At 43.8% G+C, this 12,072-nt stretch overlaps 1 protein-coding gene and 1 non-coding gene across 2 annotated transcripts; one reads left to right on the top strand and one right to left on the bottom strand.

Annotated features, from left to right (window-relative positions):
- Positions 1 to 897: 897 nt before the first annotated feature.
- On the top strand, positions 898 to 1,016 carry LOC146039138 (5S ribosomal RNA). Its single transcript, XR_014462669.1, has one exon. It is a non-coding gene; the product is annotated as a 5S ribosomal RNA (ribosomal RNA).
- A 2,199-nt stretch (positions 1,017 to 3,215) lies between these two features.
- Positions 3,216 to 10,473, bottom strand: LOC146036555 (uncharacterized). Its single transcript, XM_083160528.1, has 4 exons — positions 9,682 to 10,473; positions 7,373 to 7,492; positions 4,858 to 4,947; positions 3,216 to 3,859 (listed from the first exon to the last, which is right to left on the bottom strand). Exons 1-4 carry the CDS (start codon positions 10,016 to 10,018, stop codon positions 3,711 to 3,713), a joined length of 696 nt encoding a protein of 231 aa, XP_083016654.1. The 5' UTR covers positions 10,019 to 10,473; the 3' UTR covers positions 3,216 to 3,710.
- Between the last annotated feature and the right edge of the window lie 1,599 nt (positions 10,474 to 12,072).

Raw genomic sequence — 12,072 nt, 5'->3', positions numbered from 1 at the left:
GTCAACACATGTAAATGTTGACATAAGTGTGGCACTTCATTGGTGTCCATGTCGACACATGAGAATGAATATGAAAACATTGAAAAAGTGAAAAATAAATCTTGTCAACCTTTTTCATTGTCGACCATAGCCATGTCAGTGTTTTGCATGTGCCATTTAATCGTGGGGATGCCGTGAATTGCGGGGGGGGGGGGGGGGAGGTGCATACCCAACATGACCCTCTCCAGGAGGGACACATTGCTCTGTTTCTGGACTTTCTTCTCAATTTATGGATTACCATCACCTGTGCTTACACACCTTTCTTATCAATTACCCTGTTTAAAACAGGTGATGACAATCCTAAATTAAGATGGAAGTCCACAAACAGAGCATTCTGTCCCTCCTGGAGAGGGTCATGTTGGGAGGTATGTGGGGCGCTCACCTGGTGTGTCTGTTGAGTAGATGTGTCTTTGCTGGGTAACATGGGGAGGCAGAGGGTGTCTGGCACTGTGCATACCTCCCAACATGACCTATGCCAGGAGGGACACAATGCTCTGCCGTTGGACTTTCTTCCTAATGTATGATTACCTCCATCTGTGTTGAACAGGTTAATTGATAGGAAAGGTGCTTAAACACAGGTGATGGCAATCATACATTAAAAGGAAAGTGCAGCAGCAGAGCATTGTGTCCCTCCTATGACTGTGGGCTCACTGTGCTGGTTCTCTGTCATGTGAGTCAGAGGCTCCACCCAGCGTTACAGCTTCAGACACACTTTGAGTGACAGATGTAGCCAAATATATAAGAGATGGGCCAGTTTTTATCCCTCATAGGATATACACAGCTCCTCATGTACTTCAGAGTTAGAGGAGCTACTCCTTTAGCTATGGACATTATCCTCAATAGTTATGAGCAATTTTGACCTACAGCCATACCACATTGGATAGGCCCAATCTCGTCTGATCTTGGAAGCTAAGCAGTGTTGGGCCTGGTTAGTACTTGGGTGGGAGACCACATGGGAACACCAGGTGCTGTAGTTTTTTTTTTATATATCATCTAGGGAGACAGGAAATGACATCACATGCCCATCCCTATATAAACATGTCTAGATATTCCATCAGTCTGCATTCAGACACTGGAAGCACAGGAGCTAGATCATTGATCCAGGTTGGTTGCACCTTGAAAGGTTTTTTTAATTGTTATGCTGACTGTTCACTTGTCCACTGATTATCTTATATGTAATGTGGATATTACATTTTTTCTGTTTGCTAAATATTTGTACACCTTTTTTGTAAATCCATATAGTGAAAACCCTGATTGTAATTGGATTTCCATTGTCACTCAGGTTATTGCACTATACCTAGTGGAAATATCATCCTTTAATCCTACTTGAGATTCTCTGGGGTATGTATTATTGAAATGACCCTCACTCCAGAAGAGGAAATATAATTATTTCTACCTTTCATCTACATGCTACATGCTCATCTTCCCTAACTGTAATCTTTAAAAAAAAAAATGATTTTTCAGAAAAGAGTTCCATATTCTTTAACAAGAAATCTTTAAACCTAACTGGTTTAGGTATGTACATTTTATGAAGTTTTTAGGGCACACTCTTATTTCTATATACTCTTAATGTGGTATAGTGATATGTCCATATATTTTCCATTATTTAGAGAACATAACCCCTGATGAAGCCATTTATGACGAAACGCGTCGGGTATAATTTTTGGAAGAATTGGATTATGGAATCCATGTCTGTTTTGATGTGATAAATTTTGCTGATTTTAATTGTATGGTCTACCATTAAATTGTTGATTGAGGTGGTGGATCACATCAAGCGCACCCTATATCTTTTTCTTCTATCTATTCCATCCTCCACTAACAGGGAGGATTTATAGAGTGCTGCTATAACAACCAGCACAAACGAAAGTCTATCCCACTTTTGAGATAGAGAGAGAGAGAGAGATATACATATATATACAACATGCAATATGAACTGAGATCAGGGAAGGGGCCCCAGGGGGGAATATGAATGACAGTGCAGGCAGCAGTAGATAGCAGGCTGCTGGCAGAGCGGGGAAGGGGCCACTCCGGCCAATGTCACACACCCCATTCTCAGCCATGCTGAGCAGCCAAATAGCCAAATTACATAGACCGCATTGTACAGACCACCAAATGCTCAGAGCGTACTGCAGAACATGCGGCCAAGTCTGTCTGCACAAATCTTACCTCATCGTTACTGATCCAGATCTGCATGGGAGCTTCCAAATGAGGCAAATCCCCATCTTTACGGCATCTGGTGCCCAGGTTTCCTAAATAATACGGCAGCGGTAACTGTCATTAACCATTTATTGGTGCACATGCACAGCCAGGCTGCTGCGAATGTAACTGCTGCAGGGCTGCCAACAGAAATCTCAGGGCCTAGTACATGTCTCTGGGGGCCCCTCTTCTTTTGCTTAGCATATAATGTGTCTTTAATGGTTTAGCACCGAATAGCGGAATCTGCTTCATGTGATGAGATGAAGTGTACGAACAAGGGGGTAATAATGCCCTGGACTTTAAGGCACTTTCTACCCTGTATACAGCTTCAAGTGTCCCTTTTATTTAGTCATAATGGTAGATAGATAAGAGGGAGGGAGGGCCGGCTCCAGTGGCTAAAGGTTCAACCCACAAACCAACTGCCTCTTCTGGTACCTGGGCTCTAGGAACAGGAGGAGGCGGCTGTAGAAACAGAAGGAGGCGGTTCTAGGAACAGGAGGAGGCTGCTCTAGGAACAGGAGGCACACGGCAGATGTCAGCCACAACATCTGATGGGTTTGTGATGCCTTCTGCGCTGTTATAGTGAGCACTGTTCCGGGTGTATCTGTGGAGTCGGGTTCTGGTGCACACCCTGCTAAAATCTATCATCATCTCTTTTAGTATTATGCCAGTGAGCAGCCCCTGCTCCAATCCACATTCCTGTAACACTTAACTCACTAGAGCACTGCCAGTATGCAGTGTTTACCATCTCCTAACAGTGCATTAGCACCACCTTTCAAAATGTGTAATTCTATAAATAATCAGAAAAACATCGGCTCAGGCAAGACATCTGAGTAAGCAGGACACGGAGACTGAACACAGCAAGGACCCTAATCAAACAACATAACCATTTGTAAAGTTGCAAGTGAACGTGGTGCAGTTATTACTTGTGTGGCTCATTGGGCTTATTGTAAACTAGATAATGAACAGCTGAGATCACATCCACATATTTACATATTTTATTGAACTGGAGCCTGCAACATCGCAGGAGAATAACCAATCAGGAGAATAACAAATCAGGAGAATAACAAATCAGGAGAATAACAAATCAGGAGAATAACAAATCAGGAGATTAACAAATCAGGAGAATAACAAATCAGGAGAATAACAAATCAGGAGAATAACAAATCAGGAGAATAACAAATCAGGAGATTAACAAATCAGGAGATTAACAAATCAGGAGATTAACAAATCAGGAGAATAACCAATCAGGAGAATAACAAATCAGGAGATTAACAAATCAGGAGATTAACAAATCAGGAGATTAACAAATCAGGAGAATAACAAATCAGGAGAATAACAAATCAGGAGATTAACAAATCAGGAGATTAACAAATCAGGAGATTAACAAATCAGGAGATTAACAAATCAGGAGATTAACAAATCAGGAGATAAACAAATCAGGAGATTTCATATCTCAAACATTCCCTTTCTAATTATGGCACAATTCTAGTCATCGGTCCTAACGAATAATGAATTTTTCTGCCTAAGTGTGGTGGGCCGTGGTCTCCAGTCCTGATTTGGTAATCCATCTGTAAAAAGTTGTTACGCTGCTCTTTGGTCAGGCCATCTGCGGGATCAGGAGCTGAAAGACACAGATAGGATCATTCATACAAGCAAAGTAGTCGCAGCACGTTATCTCCCTGCTCTGGGACTTGTTCCATTAAATTTATGGCTTATTTAAAATTATTCCATAAATGTTCCCCTGCTGGCATCAGTGTTATGCATGATAGGCCAACCATATTGAGCCGGCTGATAACATCTGAATGCAAATTTTCCTATTGGGAGCAGCTTGGTAAGTGGGTTTGTGGAGCTTGAGAAATGGTACAATAGTACAACATTATTCATTGTGTGCCAAGCCTGTCAGTAGCGCTGGAGATACCGGCTCTTTTTTCTGCTTTAATAATAATAATAATAGTTTTATTTATATAGCGCTCTTTCTCCAAGAGGACTCAAGGCGCTTAACGGACAGAATGAATGTAATACAGTACAGGAACACTGAAGTACAGAAAAGCTTTTCATAAATAATACTGAAGGGGATTTAGGAAGTGCTTGATTAAACAGGAAAGTCTTGAGTCTGTTTTTGAAGGATTCTAAAGTGGGGCCCTCTTGAACTGTGGGGGGAACTGAGTTCCATAGAGTCGGTGCTGCATGGCTAAAAGCTCGACCCCCAGATGAATTACGGGAGATTCTAGGTACTGCTAAAAGTCCTTCATCTACAGATCGCAGGAATTGGGTAGGACAGTATGGAATCAGAAGATGCTTCAGAGTGTCTGGTTAGGACAGTCAGTAATTCAACATGATCAATATATCAGTTCCAGCAGTTCAACTCTGAATTCTTTTAGTTGACAGGGTTTAATAATGGAAGATCCGATTACTACTGACTGCAACATATGTGATATCTTCTGCATTACCTGTGCAATTAATATTTTCTTTACTAGAAGTTTATTTACAGTCTCAATGCACTAATGAGGGCACTGACATGCAGGAAATGAAGGGTGGAGGAAGCACATATAGTGTATTCCTGAAAAGTGGAGTAGAGACAATGTAAGTGATATAAATGATGACTGTCTGACTACTTACCAGGACAAGTTAGTACACACTTAGTGCAGTCGACACCAAACTGTAGTTCCACACAGCCTCTTTGACAATCCGATTTGTCCTCACTACAAGCTGGAAAAGAAAGACAGATGGGAGACTAATGTGTATAGATCATATAAATATCAGCAGACTAACGCGTTTTGCAATCTCCATATTTCAAAATGGGACAAATTAAAGGTTCCGTGCCCCCTACAGCAGCCCAGGCTACCAACTGCCATCAGGACACCTAGTGCACTGTGTGTAGTAAAATAAGAAACAGTGGTTCTACACAGAATCTTTGGATGATCAGCTGGCCATCTAATTATATTATGAATATCTAACAACTTCCCTGACAGAAGTCTGCTGAGAAAGTTGGGATCACAGACACTTCACAAAGCTTTAAGGTGGGAGGCTTTCATGGTAAAGGAGAATGGTCTGCATAACCAGGTTTTGGGGCAGCATGCCTGCATAACCACTTAAATGATCTTTGAGTTGTATAGGATTATAAAATTACCACTTTAATATAAAATCCATCCCTTTCTGTTCTAATCCAATAAGAAAACCACCTGGTTTTTAGAGAAATAATTCATTTAAAAAAAAAAATCCCATTAAAGGCCAAGATGGCGTCCCAACTAGCGTAACATTGAGTCGTGGTGGGATTCTGATCAGTTTAAAGTTCTACCTTTGCATTAGACAAGAATTTACCACAGGGCTACAACAAAGAGAGAAGGTTTTTTTATTTATTTTTTATTATTTATTAAACTGTTGTGTAAAATGTGCAGTGAATGGAATTTTGCAGGGTGCATTTTGAGGTTTTGAGGTTTTAAAAATGGGCACGGTGCGGCACCCTGCAAAACAAACTTAGAGGGAACACGAGTTCTACAGTGAGTAGGGTTTTAAGTACCCCATCCAGTATACTGGAAATATTGGGGTGGGAGTCATATGAATCTAAGCACTAGCATGTACAGTATTTCCAACCAGTGCGTGCTGAAGCCAAAACACCAGCATGTACAGTATTTCCTGCCAGTGCGTGCTGAAGCCAAAACACCAGCATGTACAGTATTTCCTACCAGTGCGTGCTGAAGCCAAAACACCAGCATGTACAGTATTTCCTGCCAGTGCGTGCTGAAGCCAAAACACCAGCATGTACAGTATTTCCTGCCAGTGCGTGCTGAAGCCAAAACACCAGCATGTACAATATTTCCTGCCAGTGCGTGCTGAAGCCAAAACATCAGCATGTAAAGTATTTCCTGCCAGTGCGTGCTGCAGCCAAAACACCAGCATGTACAGTATTTCCTGCCAGTGCGTGCTGAAGCCAAAACACCAGCATGTACAGTATTTCCTGCCAGTGCGTGCTGAAGCCAAAACACCAGCATGTACAATATTTCCTGCCAGTGCGTGCTGCAGCCAAAACACCAGCATGTACAGTATTTCCTGCCAGTGCGTGCTGAAGCCAAAAGACCAGCATGTACATTATTTACTGCCAGTGCGTGCTGAAGCCAAAACACCAGCATGTCCAGTATTTCCTGCCAGTGCGTGCTGAAGCCAAAACACCAGCATGTCCAGTATTTCCTGCCAGTGCGTGCTGAAGCCAAAACACCAGCAGTACAATAGGGCCATAGGCGTGCGCAGCACATTTAATTTGAGGGTGCACTGTCAAAGGGGTTTGCCTAGCACCACCTTTGGGCATTTCTAATACCGCCCATTGGGTGTGTCTAACACTGCCAATCAGGCCTGTCTACCATCATATACTGGCACCTGCCACAATATAAAACATCTCTTAGCCACACCATCATCTCAGGCCTATTTCAGTTTTAGGGGCAGATTTATTAAGCTTGGAGAAGAGATAAACTGAAGATAAAGCGGAGAAAAGGTAAAAGGAGATAAAGCACCAGCCAATCAGCTGTGTTTGAAAAAGACAGTGGGAGTTGATTGGCTGGTGCTTTATCTCCTTTTACCTTTTCTCCGCTTTAACTCCAGTTTATCTCTTCTCCAAGCTTAATAAATCTGCCCCCAAATCTTCTAATTACTCGGTATAACAGTATAAACATATATGGATGACGCAGGTATGTAGTGATATGAAAATGGTCTAGTACAATTACCAATGCAGAACACACATAATTGATTGATGGGTGTTCATAAGGGTGGACACAGCATTACGGGGTGCCTGTGTACCGTTCACACTCAATGAGCGCGCGCCTATGAATGGGGCCTGCCACAGCAGCTCAGGCTGGAACTGGCCAGTCAACACATATTTCTTGACAATGACCAAGATCATTCCATTGCTGTTCCTATGAGGGTCTGTGGAGATTGACACTGCACACACTGACCGGCTACAGGCCGATATATTGGTTATACAGCTATTGATAATGTGATTACTAATCAGATATATTACTATTTATTAGCTATGTCGATATATCCACACAGATAAATACATACAGTATATTCCACAGGATTCTATGGTGCTACCAAATTTCAAGTCCCCCTCTGGATGTATATAATACTATAGAAGTCTTACCGAAATTAACAAACGTTACCCTTTTGCCATCACAATCACATTCTAGGGGGAGTATAGGTTTGATCTTTCTGATTTTTTTGCGTATCATACATTGTTTGTTGATCATCTCGATGAGGCAGGCTGGAAGAGAACAGACCATACAATAATCACCATGCAGAAATAAATGTAGCTGCAGCTGATAAGTTGTACAGAACAGAACCAATATTAATAACGGATGGGGTCTATTCAATTAAAGTTGGATCCATTGCGACATGCATTTGTCGGAATGGATCCGACAACACCTATTCAATTGTGTGGCCAAATCTGACTGTCGGCTTTGAGCCAAAACCGACTTTCAGATTTGGCTGCTGCTCGCCCGACGCCGGGTAAGCAGCAGTAGCGGAAGGACGTAACCAGGTGAGCAGCAACAGCAGTAGCACCACCGCTGCTGCTCACCCGGCGCCGCCCTTCCTGAATCATCTCCGGAATACAACTTTGTTAAAAAAAATTATCAGAATCCGGCCAAAACCTGTCAAATTTGGCCCAGTTTCTGACAAAAGCACGCGGATTGGCGGCTATTCCACGGGTTGTCATAAAAAATATCAAAAAAATTAAATAGATCGAATCATGGATTTGGCTTAGAAAAGTGTATAGACCCCATAAAGTTCCATAATTACAGCTAAAGGATTGGAATAGTTCATATTACTGTATCTTATGGGAGAAGGGCAGCAATCCTAATTCCATTGGGTTCGAATCGCATGGTGTACTATATACTGTAGTCTTTCCTGTACAGTCTATTTTTCTATTTGATTTCGATGCCGTGCATCAGGATCGAATCGGCGTCGGATCCATCTGAAAACCATTTGATGTCTATTCGATTTTTGTCTATATAGTTATAATGAAATCGAAAGCTAGTCAGAATCGCATACCTCCCAACTTCTGTGCTGATAAAATAGGGACACTCGCGGCCGAAAAGGGGGCGGGACGTATGCAAATGAGGGTGCTGCTTATGCTAATTAGCCGCAACCTCATTTTCATACGAGAATAGATGCTGTGCGCATGCGCACAGCGTCTATTCTATAAGATTGGGGGGTCTCCCAACTGCCACCCCCCGCAGCGGGACAATGCCTGCAGCGGGTGGGACAGCGGGACAGGACCCGAAAATCGGGACTGTCCTGCTGTAATCGTGACAGTTGGGAGGTATGGAATCGCATCCCTGTGTATGGAATATAACCTGGAGATCCTGTGACGTCTCCATGACTTCGCAGTTCCCACACTGAAGGGTATAATGAGTAATGCCATCTCAACATGACGTTATCTAGTGGGGAAAAGTTGGTAAACTGAGCAGACACTGCAGTCCTCATAGCAGCTGACACACTATGAAAATGAAGGCAGTGTAAGATAAATCAAGATGTATCTGTTCTATCCCTCTATTGGAGGAAATGGTGAAAACCTCTTTTCTCCAGCACCATAGCCAGAGAAGAGTTCTCACTGCTTCATAAATATGAAAATAGATCACTTAAGAATTACATCTAGTGTTTGAGATAAGAGAAATGGTGAGGACCATAAGAAGCTATATTGATAATTACAGTGTTGATTAACAACACAGTATTTAGCACAGTGACAATGGGCGGTATTCAATGTGAATACCTGCAAGGTGCAGCGAATCCTTTTTAGGATTCGCTGCACATTCGCCACGTTCCGGAGCCTCGCCGGCTCCGGTATTAAACGAGTCAGGGGCTCGCAGCCCCTGACCAGCGAATATGAGCTCCTGCGGCGAACGCCGCAGGGAGCCTGAGGACGGTGGCAGGCAGAGAGATGGAAGTCTCTCTGCCTGCCCCAGAACGTTTGTGGGGGGGAGGTGGGCTCCCCGAGTGCCAGGCAGCACATGTGGTCATTGAATAGGGTGATTCACCGTTTTAGTCAAAAATTCGCCAAACAGCACAAATTCGCCATAAAAACATGGCGAATCAGGCTCATTGAATACCGCCCTATGTCTCTCCTTGGGTTAGGTTACTGTATAAATTCTAGACAATGTCTAGGTCGACAGCCAGTAGGTCGACCACTATGTAATGGTCAACAGTGACTAAGTTGGCACCTTGAAATGGTCAACATACTCAAGGTTCACATTGACAAATGATCATCGCAAACTTAAGGCCGACATAGACATGGTTGACATGAATAAGGCCGACATGAGTTTTTCATATTTTTTTCATGTTTGTTTTCGAGCATAAGGTTGTGTTGACCTTTTGTCAATTTCGACCTTGGGTATGTCCCTGCACACAGTACAGTCCCCAAAATGCCACATCCTGCCCATGATCATATCTTACCGGTGTGGGTGTAAGCTGTCGTCCCAACATTGTAGTTATCAGTTGAGGTCCCAGCCGTCACCAAGTAAAAGTACGCCCCGCTCTGTATGATCCCAAGACACGAGCTGTGGCGGTATTGACAGGTCTCTTTAGCACTGCTCAGGGTGTCCTCCTTAGGAAACATTGCGGAGAGATCGCCGGGGAGGCCCCGGTTTGGCGTCACCTCGAACCAGTTTGTGGCTGGGAACAGATTATAGCAAATGTCACTGACCCACCACCGCTTCAGGAATGACACTTTACACACCAGGTTCATGTCACCAAGGTACCTCTGTGTCCCCAGACTTAGGGCCATTTTCATTACTTATATGGCTATTCCAGATCTACATGACCTCCTAGCCAATGAGCATTAATGTTGGCTGTCCATCAGGACTGGCAGACAGGATAGCAGGGTGAGGATCTTCAGGGGCCGATTCAGACCAGCTCATAGTGGGCCGAATTTGGCCCCTTCCCCGATGTTTGAGGTTTGTGTGTGTCCCGGAGCGAGCGGCTTGCTCCGGAGGGGGCAGGCTTGACAGACAGGGGGTTGGAGCAGTGTTTTATGAGCATCCCTATGAAAACACTGGGCCTTCCCCTGGGAACGAAGGCGCGGTGATGCCTGCTTGGGGCACGCTGCTGACATCACATGACATCAGCACCCACCCTGTACTCAAGGATCAGGGGCAGAAATAAAAATCAGTTTTGACTGACTTCTATTACTGATGGGAAAGATTCATTTGATAGTTAAAAACCATTGAATGATTTTTCTACCCTTCGGCTGCATGCGAGGGGATGTGTCCGAGTATACGCAGCCTAGCGTACAGGTCTGAATCATGTGTGGCCAGTGTCTGACTGCACAAGTCACCCGCACCCCACTATCTCAGCCATATCATTTGTCTCTGATGGTTCAGTGTATAGGCAGCCTGGCTAAGTAGAAAGATGGCATGGACAATTCTCTATACAGATCTGTGTATATTTATATGCAGTCTATAAAAAAAAGATTATTATTAATATAGTAAATATCTATCTTCCGCTTCCGGGTTGCATGGCGACGGAGCTCCCGCTCTGAGCTCCGCTTCCCATAACCTAAACCGCCGCAGTTACACGGCTCCTGGAGCCTTCATTTGGCACAAAAAACTCCGCTCACCCTCCCTGAGCACCACAGACCTAAATGGAAACGGAGCGATCGCCCGGCATGCAGCAGACACAGCCGCAGCACCAACGGCAGGACAGACGGCGTGGGGCTGAAAACATGGCGCCCGGAGACGCTGATCCCTCTACCCTGCCAGCTCACAAGAAAACAGCGACAGAAGGTACCAAGCAGGGGGGCTATCCCCAAAGGGGACTGGAGACGCCTGTCACATATACAGAAGTTGTGGAGGCTATTAATGCAGCAATGTCCCCGCTCCTATCTAAAGCAGTGGAGGACATTACAGCCGAGATACAAAAATTATCCCAGAGAGTCACCACAGTGGAAAAGCATATGGGGACAGTTTCAAATGATGTTGCTAAATCCCAGGTAGACATCATTAAACTCACCAGAGAAAATCACCAACTCTGGGACAAAATCGATGAACTTGAGAACAGGTCACGCAGATCAAACATAAGATTAGTGGGACTGCCCGAAGCTGTTAAGGGACCAGCCTTGGCCCACTTTGTCCGCATCACTCTCCCCTCGCTCCTAGGCATATCAGAAGCCTGCAAGGACATGGTGATAGAGAGGGTCCACAGGGTGGGTCCACCACCGACCCCAAACAGACCGCGTCCACGTGTAACCCTTTTCAAGTGCTTGAATTATCTACACAAGATGGAAATCTGGTCGGCATCAAGAAAAATAAAGAACCTCACCTGGGAAGGCAACAAACTATTTATTTTTCAAGATTTCTCTGCCGAACTTTCTAAAATAAGAAAGACTTTCTCCCCCATATGTTCTACTTTAGCCTCTACAGGCAGAAAATTTGGCCTCTTATATCCGGCGAAGCTGAGGATATACGACGGATCCCACTTTAAGGACTTTTCTGACCCTTCTGAAGCAACGGATTATCTGAAAGAACTTACCAGAGCAGCAGCGGAGGACATCACAGATACACCACCTTGAACAAGTAGAGATTGAAACAGAGATTTCTTGTTTCACAAAACAGCAAAGGAAAAATGCCCAACATGGACAGTTAATCAAGAAACATCTGTTCCACAGCTGAGATATATCCAGGCATCACAGAAACAACAGCGCCTTTTTATTCACAGAACTGTATTAAGTATCATATACGATTAAGTTTATACATGTTATTTTCTTTCTCATGTATTTTATACCGTTATAGAAGTTTAGCTAAGGCTAATGTTAGTAAAATTTAAAATTCAAATGAGAAATGTTTACCC

The sequence above is a fragment of the Crinia signifera genome, chromosome 9 (genome assembly GCF_055691185.1).
Source record: "Crinia signifera chromosome 9, ASM5569118v1, whole genome shotgun sequence".
In the NCBI taxonomy this organism is placed as follows: domain Eukaryota; kingdom Metazoa; phylum Chordata; class Amphibia; order Anura; family Myobatrachidae; genus Crinia; species Crinia signifera.
Note: the sequence above shows the minus strand (reverse complement) of the source record. Positions and strands in the feature narration are given on the sequence as shown.

Excerpts from the sequence above, each read along its gene's own strand:
- LOC146036555 (XM_083160528.1), bottom strand. The coding sequence starts at position 10,018 with ATGAAAATGGCCCTAAGTCTGGGGACACAGAGGTACCTTGGTGACATG. Across the intron at positions 7,493-9,681 it reads GACAGCTTACACCCACACCG|CCTGCCTCATCGAGATGATC; the intron begins GTAAGATATGAT and ends GTTCTCTTCCAG. Across the intron at positions 4,948-7,372 it reads GGTAACGTTTGTTAATTTCG|CTTGTAGTGAGGACAAATCG; the intron begins GTAAGACTTCTA and ends TTTCTTTTCCAG.